The sequence below is a fragment of the Quercus robur genome, chromosome 5 (assembly GCF_932294415.1).
Source record: "Quercus robur chromosome 5, dhQueRobu3.1, whole genome shotgun sequence".
Lineage (NCBI taxonomy): Eukaryota > Viridiplantae > Streptophyta > Magnoliopsida > Fagales > Fagaceae > Quercus > Quercus robur.
In genome coordinates, this window is record NC_065538.1 from 60,347,505 (window position 1) to 60,364,848 (window position 17,344).

Consider the following 17,344-nt stretch of genomic DNA (forward strand, 5'->3'; position numbering starts at 1 on the left):
AGTTTTGTCCTTTCTGGTAAATGCATTAAAAAATATTCGTCACTATCTAGTCTATCTTGTTCCAATATATATGTTAAAAACCTTGTACCAAAACCAAAATTTTCATATAGGATTGTTATCACATCATTTTGAATGCTTCAGTTATCACTTATCAGAGTACAAGCATGGTGTTAATTAATAATGACTTTATGCGACTGCGCCTATTTTGTAAGATGATAGAAGCATAGGACTAAAGAGCCTTGCGGTTCAATGTTTACCCATTATCACTGTTGGGGAGAGAATACTTTCAGGGAGATTTTAATTGGGGAAAGACATTACTTAATCCAAAAAAACATAACACTACGAGTTTGGACTCAATTATGTATATTATATTAACCACTCATTATTTTCATTATTATTCAATATGAGACTTCACTCATACTTGTATACTCAACAATATCCTTCTCACGTATGAGTCTTTATTTCTCTATGGGTTTCAATACCTCTTTGTGGGTTATGAACAAGTCCTACTTACTCTCTCTTAGCTTATGGATTTTTTATTCATCAATGTATCATCCATATACCTCCCGTACATCATCTATGTAAATTAAACATCCATGTAAATTAAACCACGAGTCAACCCCACATATTTATCCATAGAAGCCAGCCCGCACTTCAATATTGATTTGATAATAAATTCAACTATTATAATTAATCACATTATTTCTCTTAAGCTTTTTCCTAACTTGAGATCCACCCCAAATGCAATAATAAATTTTTTTGTATAGGTCTCAAGGCTAAAAAAAAAAAAAAAATTCATTTGTTTCTTTTTTGTTCTCATACACACTATTTTTTTTTTTTTTTTTCACTTTTGCTTCAATCAACACTCTTTAATTCTTTTCCTTTTTTTACATGTGGCACTCACCTAACACTCTCTATTTGAGCTCCCTATTGTATGAAAAAAAAAATGAAAAAAGAAAAAGAAAAAGAAAAGCTAGCATGAGTTTTAGAGTTATGATATTAATGACATAACTGTTATCACTTCATATCACTGGCAGAGCCATGGGGTGAGAGGGGGCACTTGCCCTCCCTGACCTCCTCAAAATTCACAGCCAATGGTATCGTGGTATCATGTTTGTAATAGATCTAATAAGCCTTGAAACTGAGTAATTTTTAGGTATTTCTAAAGCAAAAAGAATGATGTTTCCTTCTTTTATATTCATGGTGGGGTTCACTCATTAGATTCAAGTGGGGTTCACTATGAATATTAGAAGAAGAAGCAACATTTATTCATGCTTCGAGAATACCTAAGAATTTTCTCTTGACACTAAAGATTTTCTGTACTCTACGCAAAAGAGCACCATTTTTAATATTTAAAAAAAATAAAAGTAACAACTATTGAGTGGGTTCCACTTAAAACTCAATATTTTATTTACTTTCAATGGTTTCTCACGGAAATTCAATGAATTTAATTCTGGCCTGTTTGGATTAAGAAGGGAGGGAGGGAGAGCAAAGGACAGTAAAGTAAAGTTGGTTGGAAATTAGGCTAATTTTCGAACTCTACTCTACTACTCCTTCCTCCCCTTCAATTCAAATGGACGAGAATGAGCGAGTCCCACATAACAATAATTAAAAAAAAAAAAATCCATTTATGTACATGACACTAAAAGTTTAAAGAAAATGTTAAATCTGCTGCAATAATATATAGCTAATGCTCTACTTTTTCTTTTTTCTTTTTTGAAAAGAATAGTCAGTACTACTTCACCAGAATAATTGATGAATGCTTAAATTGTATATAAACTTGTAGGTTTATGTAGTAAAATTTGAAGTATCTCTAAAATCATTAAAAGTTTAAAACACTAGACTCTCTCTACTAACATTTTTGTCTTCCATCTCACTGTTTTTTCATAGTTTCAATCTCTAAAATTTTTGTATAAATCCATATTTTAAGTATATGCTAAGGTTGTGAGACACACATACAACTTTGTAGGTATGTTACTCTATTCTTAATGCTTTTTACAATAACTTGTTTTCTCAATTTAAGGAATCAAATTATATGTTTAAACTTTATGCTTAATATATTAATTTGATTTTTATTAACTATGCTTTTTTTCCGAATCATTGTTAACTATGAATTGATTAATAATGTCGAGAGTGAGAGTAAATTAAACTAGGTATGAAAAATAAATTAAAACTTACATTTATATTTGATATTGTATGTCAATTTCATAAGTATATGAATATAATTATTTATTTTATTAATATCAATAAATATTTTTCAAATGAATTTTACTTCTTTTCTTGTCTATTATTCTTGTCTCCCGAACTAAAATCCCGACTCTGTCACTACTTCATTCACAACCTCTTGAGATTTTTCTAAGTGGCCTAATCATCCAAAAATCATGTCTTTATCAAAATTGTGCCTGGGACCCGAGTTAAAGGAAAAAAAAATGGTTGGATGGAAGAATCATCACTTTGTATCAATTTAGCGCAAATTTAAGGAGTGAACGACTCAAACACTTATTAAGTGTTGGAAAGTTTGACTTCAAACTGATCAAGGTAAAACTAGGGTCGAACGTTGTCAGATTGACACAAGCCAGGCCTTGCTGGAAAGAGCGCGAAATATTTTCTACTAGACAAGATTTTGAGCATGGAACACTTCTCAACCGTTGGGCCAAATTGTTCAAGCATGGTGGCATGGGAATGTAGACTTCACAACCTTATTATCAAATCCAAGTCACCAAAAATAGAGGTTAGGAAGGCTTTCCAAAATATATACTCAAGGGTGGTTAGTCAAAGGGGCGATTTTAGACGAGATGGGAAAATATTTGGATTACAATTTAAATGGTGGAGAATATAGTTTGAGCTGCTCAACATGTGCTGTGAAAATTACATTTTTCCAACTCTATAAATACCCGCTTCTCCATTCATTCCAACCATTTCATATATTATGGCTCAAGTTGTCCAAATTAATTGTAGGCTCATATACTTGTAGAACAAACTTATATAACCTTATTCTTTAATATATAAACCTTACATTGGATTCATTGTAATACATAAAAGTCTTTAATATAATATGTAGCCGTTCAAGAGTTTTATCACTATAAATAAAGGTTGTAAAACCCAACTATGTAGACCTTTATGTGTGCTCTCTCATTTATCCCATGACTCCAAAATCACCATAATAAACCCAAAGCCCTAAAAATTACCATAATACCTTTAATCTTCACAAATTACTAGAAGACCCCATACAATAACCATATAGTACTACTAGAACTCTAAAAAAAATGATCAAAATACTTGTAGAGCCTGAAAACATGACAAGGAAACCCCTCTAGCTAACTTTCACAAATTACCATAAAACCCAAAAACACCCAAAATTGCCAATATTTACTTAGGACCCCAAATTGACAAAAATACCCTTTATAACACCAAAATGACCAAATTACCACTGAACTCCACCAAATTTACCTGAATGCCTACAATGATTAGATCCCTCCACCCTAATTTTTATTGAAATGACTAAAAAAAAATGTTAAATTACCAATTGTCCCAAAAGTTTATGCTTTGGGATATGGTAAATTTAATCATTTAACCAATACTTACACTCCCTCTTATGTGTGGGGCAAAACTACCTTTTAATAAATGAGACCCAACACATGGGAATTTAAATGGGAAGTAAAATAGAGTAGACAATGATCGAACTTAGGATCTCATGCTCTGATATCATGTTAAATTAACGATTGTCCCAAAAGCTAAGCTTAAACTTTTAGAATATGGTAAATTTAATCCTTTAACCAATACTTCTAACAAAAAATACCCCCAAAGCTATGGAATTCACCATATTGACCTTAGACTTCACTAAAACTTTATCAGAATACCATTAGGCTCACTATAAGTCCTAAACCCTAAAACAGTTTCCAAAAATGATAAAACGTAGATGTTTTGCAATTAACCCTCGTCAAAACCATTGGTTTCAGCCAAATGCATTATTCTTAATGGATGCATGAAACTTTGGCACATACACCTCTGAATTTGAAACCAATAGTCTGATTTATTAAACATAAATAGTTTATATGAGAAATAGTTAAAATAAATGAATCATCACTGGATGGATGAAGTGCGGTGTCTTACACCTTCCTAAGACATAACTATATCCTCGAACGTATTTTCTAGTTCAGAACTTGATTCTGTCCATCCTTGGGCTAGTAGAATGCGGACACTTTTGACTTAAGATTGGATTTATCAGATAGGTTTTTTCTTGTTGTCTTGGATTCTATAACGTTATCATGTAGCTACAACTAAAAGTCAGTATATACTTAAAAAAAAAAAGATTTAGATTCCTTTTCCGTCAACATTTTTGTTGACATGAAATGATTCTTCATCACTAACATTGATGTTGATGCCAAAACTATTAGAACTTTTATTGGCCTGCATGTTGATGCAATATAATAGATGACAATCTTTTAAAGGGTTAAACTTGTTACACACAAACTATTTTAAACACTCCAAAAGAAATTGAAATCATAAGTCACAACTAAATTCAAGATTTCTATTTCTTTTAGGAGTGTGTGTAAAACAATTTGTATGTAATAAATACTACTCAATGTTAAATATATTTTTAATGGATACGAAAAGCTTAACGGGTAATGCTATTAGTTGATGTGAAAAAGATTAACTTTTCATGTCACTATTTTAGTTGACATGGAAATTCTATTCCACATGTTGTATTGCATCACTATGTAGAAATTATTTGGTTGACACAAAGATATTGTTCATATCATCATTTTATTTTTAGGGTTAATGAAAGTCGAGGGATAATTTTGGATAAAGAAATCACAATATAACTATTACAAATATATACTATCTATAAGAGGGTTTCCTTCTTTGGATTAGTCTTTTATGTGGTTCAGAAATATCCCTAAGCATTACGTTTAACAAGAAAAAAAAATTTGAGGACAACCTAGTAAAAATATATCTTCAACTCCACTTAAAATGCCTACAAAATAGGACACTTTCTTACTAATCCATGTCTTCAAAACAAACTTATCCAAAGTTTGTTTTTTAAAAATGAAAATTATAACACTAGATCAAAAAAAAATAAAAAGTTTCATTGCATGCGTAAAGCGCGCATGATGAGACTACTATAGTATAATATATTAAAATGAAATATGATTTGAATTCAAATTGAATTCAATCTAGTTTTTAATTATAGTCTATTTTTGCGCCAAGTGTCCATTTTAGTTTTCTTAATTTTGGTGCCAGGTGACCTAATTTAATATTTAACATGAAAGTTGAGATGACCAACTCACTCTTTAAGATAAGACCATCCCATCATCATTACTATTAAATATTATGCACATATTACAACTAAATTATAAATTACAAGTAAATTATTTTCAAGATTGAAAATTTAGATAAAAACTAAGGGGGGAAAAAGCACAAAATTATCTTCCCAATTGAAGCAAGTGGAAGAACATCAACTGAAATAATCTAGAAGTCATGAAAATGATTTAAGTTATTGATTCGGGACACCATGTAGGAAATCATGTGGTGGTGTGTGCGTGTGTATATATATATATATATATATATATATATTATATATATATATTTATATATATATATATATATATAAATATATATTTGTTGATTCAATGGTTTATGTATTTGTGTGTAATTCATATTTTGACTTGGTAATTTCACTCTCCCACCACTGCCTTATATGAACAATATGCCAATCCAACATATATATCACATAATGAACCATTAATGTGGGTTTGGTATAGTTTATATTGGTGAAACAAACAAACTATGCGGGGATTTAACTAAACAATACATAAGAAAAGGTAAAACCTTTTTTTTTTTTTTAAATGTGTATATATGTCTTGATTTCTAAGATAAGCACAAACAAACAAGCATTCAATAAATTGTCTATTTAGAATTTCAGCAAGATGACAAGATTAAATGATACAACAGACAAAAAATCATCTAAACTCCGGTTTTCAATCATTTTCTTTTTTCTTTTCGTTTTTAATCTCCCTAAAGAGAAGAGCGGGAACTTTTCTTAGGGTTTTGTGTGGTAACTTACTCCTCTCTCTTTCTCTCTCTCTCTTGAAGCCCTTCTATTGAAACCCTTATTTCTGACTTTGGTTTGTGAGAATATATCTTTTGAGACATGTCAAACAAGAAAAGCTGCATAGTTATTTGACAAACAAGAAAATATTAAAGTTCATATTTGCTACAAATCATAGGATCATTATATCCCCTACATATTCCAAAAAGTAAATGAAGAAGAAGAAGATAGATTCAGTTTTTTTTTTTTTTGGGATAAAACCTGAAACATTATATATGAAAAGCTAAAACCTCAAAGATACTCATTCAGAACTACCATGTTCCATTGCTGCAAGCGGCCCATACTCATTCAGAAGTTCCCTGGTCCATAGCCATAGCTGGGAGGAAGGGGAGGATCAGCATCACTGGCATTAGGGATAAACGGGATGGATCCTTGGGAAGAATTTCCAGGAAAATAGGTAGAGGACGAAGGGAGCGCCCCGCCAGCAAAAGCCTTCTCCTTCATATGGTTGCACAGGTTTTTGTGAAGCTCCTCCAATTGAGCGTTCATTTGTTTTAGCTCTTGATAGCCAAGCTCCTCAGTTGGAACCTCCCACCAACCCTTGTTTCCCCTTGCCTTTGTCAGCTTCTGGAGTGCCTTCCCTTGGTCCTTCTCGGCTTCGAGTAGGCTGAGCAGCTCATTGTACTGCTGGTTGAGCTCATTGATTCTCACCCTCCGGTGAGCCTCCACCAAGGGATGGGTGTTGTCACCTTGACCAGGTGGTGGGTTTTGTCTCAAGAAGCGATTGGCCACAGACTCAACCGAGGGATGACCAAATGTAAAGGGCTTTCCGGCTGGTGAGAAAATCACAACACCAACCTCAGCACCACATAGGGTCACCAACTCACTAGCCTTTTTGTAGATACCAGATCTACGTTTTGAGAAAGTAATAAGACGATCATCTTCATTCTCTATTTTCTTCATCTCAATTTTCTGCCTTCCCTTAGTTTTCTTTCCCTCCATGGTTAGAAAAATAGAGAAAAAAGAGATTATTTGCCTTTCTTGTTTGGCTTTGAATTGATGGCCCTCTTGGATTTGCTGGAGATATATATATATAGAAGAGGAAAACTTAGGTCATTAAATGCTTGCATGCCATTTTATTCGCTCTTTAAGTTGTCTCTTTCTATATACTATCCTTTTACTGTATAAAGAGTGAATTCCTTCGGTCTGGGAACTTATAAATTTCTTTTTACCATGTCAAATATCAATTATTTTTCTCGTCTTTTCCATAAAAATTGTTTATGAATTCAAAGTTCTAATTTTACAAAAATAATGTTAAAATTATAAATTATCTTATAAATTGTTTTTTAAAATGTTGATGTAATAAGCGATTATTAGTAAATAAAAATGTTATATTAATAATAAACCCAACTAAAAACCAATAAAAATTTGTTACATCAATAATTTATAAAAATATCATAAAATAGTTTATAGTTGTACCATTATATCTATAATATTAGATACTTCAAAATTCATCTCTACTCTATTGTATATGACTAATCATGTATCAAGACACATTAATTGTAATATGACTACATGATAGAGCTCTATTTTGACCATTAGGGTGTTGAGCTCATCATTCTATCACTGTTGCACTTTATGCTTATCGTGCTATCACTGTTGCACTTTATGCTTTACCTTAGTAACTACCATTAATTAGCACATACTGAACAATAAAATTCCTTAAAAGCCACTAATGAACAAGAAAGAAGAGGGAAAAATGAAAGTAATTGCCAATTATTGAATAAGACTAGTTTCTGTTGAATAAAAATGACTTAATTAATTGTATCAACTATATTTATAACTGAAATTGAAATTACAATATTGTTATATGTTAATGTTAAAAATGAAAGCATAGAATAAAACTAGAAGATTGAGAGAGAAATATTGAGAAAATAACTCAGAGATTGACAATTCTTATTAATTGTGATTAACTTTATAAAAGGCTCTGATTAATTTATACCCGTAAAATAGGAAAAAAGTATATCATGTATCGGCTACGTGGTGTACTTTCTCTTGGAACAGAGCAACCAAATCCAAAAACTAATAGCAAATAATGTTACTAGTCGTTGCATGGTTGCAACAGAAAATAACAAACTCTACTTAATTAACAAATTAAGCCAATGAGAAGAGGACACCGGACCAGAAAAAACTAAAACTGCTATATAATATAAGATCGACATGTAGCTATACAAACCAAATATATACAGGTTAAATGTAACAACATGATGCTTGATGCATGACTTCATATCGCCAACTATACGACATGCATGTTGTTATGTGGTAGTACAACATAATCCACTATTTCCTATTACTGTTCCTATTGTCATAGTAATTAATTGCGGGTGAGACTCAATGCATTATCCACCAGGTGCAGTACCTACTTTTACGTCTCACAAAATTTTTTACTTTCCCAACTTTTAATACTTTTCCTAATTTATTTATTTTTTTTCAAAAACTGAGATTGAAAGTTGCTTTCTTCACTCTCAATTTCAGCCACCGAGAAATATTGAATTCGGTGAAATACCCAAATCTCAATCCTAATAATTGTATCCTATTGTACATAATTAAGCTGCAAAAATGCAAGGGCGGCTCCACCCTTTGTTCAGGGGTTCAAATGAACCCCTGACTTCCCAAAAAAAAAATTCATATATATTTATAATATTTTTTTGTTAGTTTAATATTTTAATTTATTCTTGAAAATATTTTTGCACACCCTAACTTAAATCTTATGCACCCTTACTACAAGTATTTCCAACTCTAAGAGTACGAGTAAGTATTTGTGAACTGTAAGTATCAATCTTTACTATAAATTTATATTATATGTGTGTGAGTGTGTCTAATATTAATTGTGTATATTACTTTTTGTTATAATGTTATTTGTGTGAATAATGATGTGTTTGGATATTTGTGCATACAGTATACAAATAATATAACTTTATATAATTTAAGGAAATAGAGAGGATTTATTACATGTGTGTGTATTGTGATCATGTTATAAAGTCAGAAAAATTCAAGAAGAAAAATTGTAAAATTAGTTATTGTTCAAGTATTTAAGTAGTTAAGTAGACACGTAGTATATTATTTTATGTATGAATGGGTGTGATTATGTGTGCCAATAATTAATACAGAGTCAATGAGTTAAGTTTATTCATTTAGTTTAAAATATTTTTATAAAAACAATGACAAATTAATAGATAATAACAATTGCATAAAAATAAAAATGTTAGACAAACTTAACAAAATAAAATGGTCATAACTACCCACATTGACAATAAAACTCATAATAAACTACCATATAACAATTCAAAATTTGAAAACTTGTAGAAAGAAGTTGTAAAACTTCATTTTTTTTTTCTTTTTTTTTTTTGTCAATAACTTGATATATTCAAGTTCTATTTTTACTTTAAAAAATTTAATTTAAGTTTCTTAATGACCCCCTTAAACAAAATTCTTGGAGCCACCACTGCAACAATGACAGCTCTTAACACTTCAATAGTCCCCCTCAAGATGCAGTGAATGTTAATCAAAAACTAATCTTGTTGAGAATTGTTGAGAAGAGAGGGATGGGCAAAGGGCAATTGCAATTATGTACAATTATGTACAGGCAAATATGATATGTCATTCTTATTGTACTACCACATATCCACATATATTGTATAATAGGCAATATCAAAGCAAGATGTACTTCGTTTCATTTAACTTGTAAATGTTTGTTTTGTATAGCTACATGTCGATTTCATATTATATACTAGTTTAGAAAATACTCTTAAATTCAAAATCGTGACTTTAAGTCATGATTTCTTGTATTTTTTAAATGAGTGTACTATGTATGTGATAGTTTCCATGTGAAATAAACAATGCTCATATATAGTAGTTTAGTTTCTAGTGGTCAGGTGTCCTCTTCTCATTGACTCCATTAGTTAAGTGGAGTTCATTATATTTTTGTTGTAACAATGCAACAGCTAGTAACATTATTTATATATTAGTTAGTTTTTGGTTTTGGTTTCTCTGGTATGCGAGTATAAAACAAAGCCTTCTATACCGTTAATCACATTAAATGAGAATTAGCATTCTCTGAGTTCTTTTCTCAATATTACTCTCTCAATCTTCTAGTTTTATTCTCTGCTTTCATTTTTATCAATAACTTGTAATGACATTGTACTTTCGATTTCGTTTATAAATATAGTTGACACAATTAACTCATTCCTTTTGGGTTAATATTTTCTAGAATATAGTTTTGAATTCTTTATATCCCGAACTTTTCTTAAAAAACTTAGATTTTGCCTCATCATCATTCCACTAATATAATCTTAAAATAATGATAAATAAAAAGACCTTAAACTTATTGACTTGACTTTAGACCAAGAGGTAAAGTCAAAGAACCCATAAGATTGGTAGAATCCACTCCTACCCCATATTCCTTTTCTCCCACGGCCAATCGTCGGAGTTATATTCTCTAGGTTAAAAAATTTATAACATTCATTCATGGTGACCGCGCACCCTTGACGCAATAGTCACTTCACAAGTATGAGTGTTTGTGAGGTGTGAAGGGCAAAAGTCGGAGTTCAAGTCTCTAAGAAAGAGTTTCACACACATATACACTTAAATTAGGATAGAGTAAAATTTTTAGTTTATATAAAATAAAAAAAAATTCTATCCACCCAAAAATGCTATTCCTATTTAATTTTACAATAATCTGATAATATGTCTCAAAAGTTGCTCTTATATAATAGATGTTGTAGAACTAAAGTAGAATCTTACAAAATATCAAAGTCCTTTAGTGGGGGCTCTCGGAATTTTTTTAAGGGGAGTCATTAAGAAATCTAATTTAAATAAAATTTGATACAAAAAAAAAAAAAAAAAAAAACTTGAATATATCGAGTCATAAAAAAAATTCAAATATATGAAATTTTACAACTTCTATGGGTTTTTATATTTTAAAATCATTACATGATAGTTCATTATTAGTTTTTATTATTTATTGTCAATGCAGATAGGTGTAACCATTTTATTTTCTTAATTTTGTATAACATTTATTTATTTTTATATAGTTGTCATTATTTTTATAAAAATATTTTAAACGAAAATGACAAAATGCAACCCACTGACACTATATTATTTATTAACCCACACATTCATATTTATGCATACATAAATATTACACTAAATGTTTACTTAACCAATAAAATATGTGAACAATTGCTAACTTTACCATTTTTGTTCTTCAATTAAGTACTAACATAAATAATACACTAAATGTCTAATTGTTGTTTAGTTTTAGGTTGTACTGATCTATAATTCAGGTTGTGCAAGATTTCAGCCAATGTATGCAAAAGTATTTTTAAACATAAAATAAGCTAATAAAAGAAAAGGGAAGAAGAAGAAAAAAACAATAGCATTTCTTTCATGGCAATGAGTGATGGCATATAAAGACCAGACATCAAGGCCACAAGGTCAACGAAGGCACTAGCAACCTTCAGATTTGCATAAAACGTGCAGATGTTGTAAAATGTTGTGACAATCACCCTGGAATGGGAATATAACCTGTTAAGTTATGATTTTTATCATAACATTAGTGTTGGCTTATTCTATGACAAAAATGTGTTGTAATTGCATAAATGTTTTTCCTTGTATTTGTGTGGGATTTATTTGTAATGGGTTTAGTATGAAATGGTGGAGATTTGATCAAGACAACTAAAAGTCACATGAGGAGCACATGCCAGAAGTTGAAGTGTCACGACAGCAAGAGTACTACAGGACAAAAAGTACAGTCTGGCCTGACAGTTAACTTGCAACTCAAACTCGCAACTCGTTCCAGTCGCGAGGCCAAGTCGACAGAATGCCATGTTTTGCTGAAACACATGACCTTTCGTATTCTCCTCACACATACTATATATACCCTTATTACCTACAAAAAATGTAAGGAGCCTATTGAGAGAAAAACCCTAAGAAAGGTTTCTACAACACACCCACCCTATTAGAGAAAGCTACTCATTTTTAGAGAGAAATTTTCATAGTCTCTTCTGATCATTCCCTCTCCCATTGTTATACCCATTGAGAGGAGATTTGTACCCAAACATTACTCACACCTATTCAAAGTGTTGAGAGTGTTTTTGGAGCTTGGGAAGCATTGGAAGATACTAGGAATGGCGGATGCAATATGAAGCTTATTGCGGAATCTGGAAAGTTAGAGAAGACAAGGTTAGGTGTAACCCTGTTAGAGTAAGAAACTTGGAGGGCTTAGGTGCATTGGGTAGATTAGGCTTAGAGGGTCTATTGCTATTCATGTATCCAAACTTTATTCTTTAGTGGATCATTTCACTGCTTGGAGGGCAGTAAAGAGGTTTTTCACCAAGTTCTTTGGTTTCCTCTTCAATAACATGTGTTGGTGTTATCTTTGTGTTTGCATCTCTTTTCTCTTACTCTTTACCTTTTAATTACTACTGTGTTTGTGATTAATTATATTTTAAAGTGTTTTACCTAATTGGTTATAGCTTATATTCATCATTCTGCACGTATATTGTTTGTGTATAAGCTTGTGTTGATATTGTTAAAATTAGGAGTCTAAACATTCATTAGTGTTTTCACCTATAGCCATGTTTTAAACGCGACTATAGCTTTCACCTTAGGCCACATTTTAAACGTGGCCATAGGTCCTAGTCTTAGGCCGTGTTTGAAAAAGTGTAGCCATAGACCCCTCAGGCCTATAGTCATAGGGTTTAGGCTACATTTGAAAACGCGGCCTAAAAAAATGCGACTATAGGCCAAATCCTATAGCCGTGTTTCAAAAACATGGCTATAGAATGTTTTTTTTGTAGTGACACTAATTGAACTTTCATAACCCCTGTGACTGGCCATGGGAGGAGGAGGGTGGGGACTGGTGGACTTGCCTTGATAAGTTGGGCCTCTCTCTCTCTCTCTCTCTCTCTCTCTCTCTCTCTAAACATTATTTTAGAATTATGTTAGTGGTATGTTCACGCAGCAAAATCTTCCTCTTTATTATAAAGGAAATGTTAAGATTTATGGTCTATTTAGTTGGAGGTGGAAAAGTAATGGGACAAATCCTAGGGAAGAGATGAAAAAGTTTGAGGATAAAAGAGATTTTAATTTTCTCTCTTGGTGTTTGGTTAGGGATTGAAAAGTGGAGATATAAAAAAAATAAAAAATAAAAAACAAAAATATGAGAAAATAAAAAATAAAGTTTGTATAAATTTACTATCCTGCCTTATTAGATAAAACAAAGAATAACACGTTATATTTTTATTAAAAAAATATGTATGAATGAGCACTTCATATTTATTTTTATTTTTATTTAAAAAAATATAGCACAAGAAGTTCAAGAAACCAAAACTTAAAAAAAAAATTAAGAAAAATTGTTGAGAAAAGGACGAGCACAAAAAAAAAATGATAATATCATAAAAGACAAAAAACAAAAAGGAATGATAACATCCAAAAGACACACACACACACAAAACTTTAATAAAAATTTCAACGTTAGCCAGGCAATTTCGTCCAAAAACCTAGCTCCCCATTTTCCCTTGTGTTTTCTTCCCAATTTGGGGATTGAGTTTTGGCAGGTCCAGAGAGAAAACTGTTGACCCACTATTTTCTCTCCTCTTTCCACTTCTAACCAAAGATGCCTACTCCCCATTTTCTCTTCCTCATTTTTTATCCTTTCAATTTTCACTCCAACCAAATAGATCCTTAAAAAATTCTATATGATACGGTGCCCTAGAAACTCTAGAGGACATTAATCAATTCTTTTCAACAACTTTTCCTATTCAATAATTGAAAGTTACTTTCATTTTTCCTCTTCTACTTTGTTCAAAATGCTTTTACTGGGGTTTAACTTTTACTAGGGTTTAACTAATAGCCCATTAGTTTCCTTTATGTTGATAGGGGGTAATTATAAAATATTCTAGGATTATAATAAATGTGTATTCTCTCACATAATTATAGGTCTCATTAATAAAATTTATTGTGGGATCTATTATTTATGTGAGAGGTGAAAATACACATTTATTATACTCTCACATAAATAACATGCCTTATCTTGAATTTAATTAGTGAAACCTATAATTATGTGAGAGGGTACACATTTATTATACTCCTAGAGTAATTTATAATTTTCTTGTGTTGGTGGCCCAGCTCTCCTTTAATCAGTATCTTTTCTTAAAGAACCCACCCTCACTATTTACGTATATATAAATAATATAAAAGGGATTTTCATGAGTTTCTTTTGGTGAACTTTATGCTAATTATTATTATTTTTTTATTGTCCTAATATTATATTGGTAGTTATCAAAGGATAGAGTATAAAGTATAGCATATACATGATATATAGCACGACAAGCCCAAAACCTTTTTTTTTTCTAACAAGGGGGGTCTAAAACTCAATGAGTATTTGACTATTTAAGCCCAATACCCTAATTAATGACCATGATACAGTTTATCCACGACCTACCCTAGGCCTAGGACATGTCCTAGGGCCCCCTAATAGACAAATGCCCCCAAATAGGGAAATAAGTAATATTATTTTTAAGTGGGTTGTACATTTTCCCTTCCACATTTAAGAATGTTCAAAATATTGAGTGATGTTAGAAATATTATAAGTTTTATTACATAATTTTACAAATTGTTCTATCACGAATCAAAATAAGTAATTTCAAATACTAGTTTATTATCATATAGTTATTGAAATACTACCAATCACATTCTCTTCCATATTAGTTTGTATGTTTTTTGTAGTAAAATTTGTAAAACTTTTAGCAATTTCTCCAAAATATTTATAAAATAACAGTAATCCAACCAAATAACCACTAATTAAGTGAATGAAAAATACTAAGGTTACTACAAATTTTATTACAAAAAGAATATAAAAATTGATGTGGCAAGAATATGTAGTTTTACTTAAATAATATAATAAATGAATGTTTAAATAATTTTTTCCTAATTAGTGACACATTAGTTTACAGTAAAATTTATAGTATTCCTAATATCACTCGAGTGACTAACTATTAAACCATGAGAATAATGTATTTTAAATATATATATATATATATATATATAAAATAATAGAGAGCATTAACTAAATTGATGGTTAATTAACTAAATATTGTTTAAGTGATTAAATATAAAATGGTCCATTTGAAGTTTTCACTTTAGGCCTCAAATTATAATGAGTTTGCCCTAGTTGTATCATAGTATATCATATTGTGGAACTGATGAGTGATATTGCGATCAAAGTACTTTGATACATAATTAGTCATTTACCATATGATAGATATGCATCTTGAATTGTACCTATATAAGAAGGTTTATAGATGATTAATATTGAATAGAAGTTATTACTTAGGGAATGAGACCAAGGGAGTCAATTCTATATCGAAGATTGTTTTTATTTGACCATGGGAACGAAATATTTTAGTACCGATTGATATCAGTGTATCGTTTTAGGACTACCGCTATTTATATATAATTGTATCTATTTATGTAACTATGACTTTGTTAATTTTTATATTTATTAATATAAAATTTAAAATACACATATTTTATAAACCTAAATATTAGCCTAAGCATATTAACTAATATATTAACTTAAATAATATTTTTTTTAAAAATAAAAATAAAACAAATAAAATTTCTAACATTTTTTTTTTGAATTTTTTTAGTGTACTAATCAAAACACTAATATTGGCCGAAACACTTGAAATATGTTCGGTATAATTGGTATAACTCGGTATTTTTTTAGTATATTTTGGAAAAGTACTAGTACCGGTTTAATGGCCGATACAATATATTTCTCTGGTACAGTTGGTACCAATACGGTATTGACTTTCTTGAATGAGATACCTATCATAACTTCTTGAACTGTGAGTGCATAAACATGCTTTCTAGGAAATACTGATGAAACATAATCAATAACTGGCATATTAAAAAGAAAATTAAAAGTACCAATCAATTAAATTCACTGTTCAAAACTAAAAGGATAGTATATAAAAATAGACAACTCAAAGGGAAAATACCATTGCATTCAATCATTTAATTACCTTTTTTTTCTTTCAAAATCAAATCATTTAATTATTACCTAAGCTTTCCACTTCTTTATATGCATCTCCTATAAAACAAGAGAGCCACCAGTTCAAGCCAAACAAGAAACCAAAAGACCATCATCTCTTTTCTCTATTTTCTAGCCATGGAGGGCAAAAAAACCAAGGGAAGGCAAAAGATTGAGATGAAGATAATAGACAAAGAGAGTGATCGCATGGTTACTTTCTCAAAACGTAGGTCTGGTATCAACAAAAAAGCTAGTGAGTTGGTGACACTGTGTGGTGCTGAGATTGGTATGGTATTTTTCTCACCAGCAGGAAAGCCGTTTTCATTTGGTCATCCCTCAGTTGAGTCTGTGGCCAACCGCTTCTTACAACAAAACCCTCCACAAGCCCAAGGTGATAGTACCCGCCCTTTAATGGAGGCTCAATGGAGGTTGAGAATCAATGCGCTCAACCAACAATGCGATGAGCTTTTCAGGCAACTCGAGGCTGAGAAAAAGCGAGAAAAGGTACTCCAGGAACTGAAAAAGGCAAGAGGAAGCAACGGCTGGTGGGAGGTTCCTACTAAGGAGCTTAACTTTCAACAGCTACAACAAATGAACGAATCATTGAAGGAGTTCCACAAAAATCTGTGCACTAGTATGAAGGAGAAGGTTATAGCTGGGTTACCCTCTTCTTCTTCTTCTTCCACCTTTCTTGCTGATATTCCTGCGCAAGGAGCCATCCCCTTTGCCCCTAATGACAATGGAACTAATCCTCCAAGCTTTCCTCCTGGCTATGGCTATAATTAAATAAGGGCACTTCTGGATCTATTTAGAGGGTATCTTTATTATTTCAGGTTTTATAAAACTTGGAAAAAAAATGGGGGGAAACTGAAGGTTCTTCTTCTTTCTGTTTTTATTTTTATTTTGGAATATGTAGTTTGGGATTCAAAGATCTTATGATTTGCTGCAAATTATATTATATAACTTCCATATTTTCTTGTTTGTCAAAAATCGAAGCAGCTTTACTTGTTTGCTCAAAAGAGATTCTCAAACACCAAAGTCAAGAGAGATGATACCATACATAACCCTAAAAAAACATAACCAGAGACCTACGAAAATTCCCTTGCTCTGCTTTTCAAGGCCAATGAAAGAGATTGTAAAAAGAAAAAAAAATACCATCTCACTCGTAAATTAGGGGACACATTAACAATGTA

The 17,344-nt window shown here is 31.1% G+C and overlaps 2 protein-coding genes across 2 annotated transcripts; one reads left to right on the forward strand and one right to left on the reverse strand.

Moving 5' to 3' along the window:
• Positions 1–6,400: 6,400 nt before the first annotated feature.
• On the reverse strand, positions 6,401–7,054 carry LOC126728475 (agamous-like MADS-box protein AGL62). Its single transcript, XM_050434289.1, has one exon. The coding sequence runs from the start codon at positions 7,052–7,054 to the stop codon at positions 6,401–6,403; it is 654 nt and encodes a 217-aa protein (XP_050290246.1).
• Positions 7,055–16,289: 9,235 nt separating this feature from the next.
• Positions 16,290–16,937, forward strand: LOC126728476 (agamous-like MADS-box protein AGL61). The gene has a single exon (XM_050434290.1). The coding sequence runs from the start codon at positions 16,290–16,292 to the stop codon at positions 16,935–16,937; it is 648 nt and encodes a 215-aa protein (XP_050290247.1).
• Positions 16,938–17,344: the final 407 nt, after the last annotated feature.

Excerpts from the sequence above, each read along its gene's own strand:
- LOC126728475 (XM_050434289.1), bottom strand. The coding sequence starts at position 7,054 with ATGGAGGGAAAGAAAACTAAGGGAAGGCAGAAAATTGAGATGAAGAAA.
- LOC126728476 (XM_050434290.1), top strand. The coding sequence starts at position 16,290 with ATGGAGGGCAAAAAAACCAAGGGAAGGCAAAAGATTGAGATGAAGATA.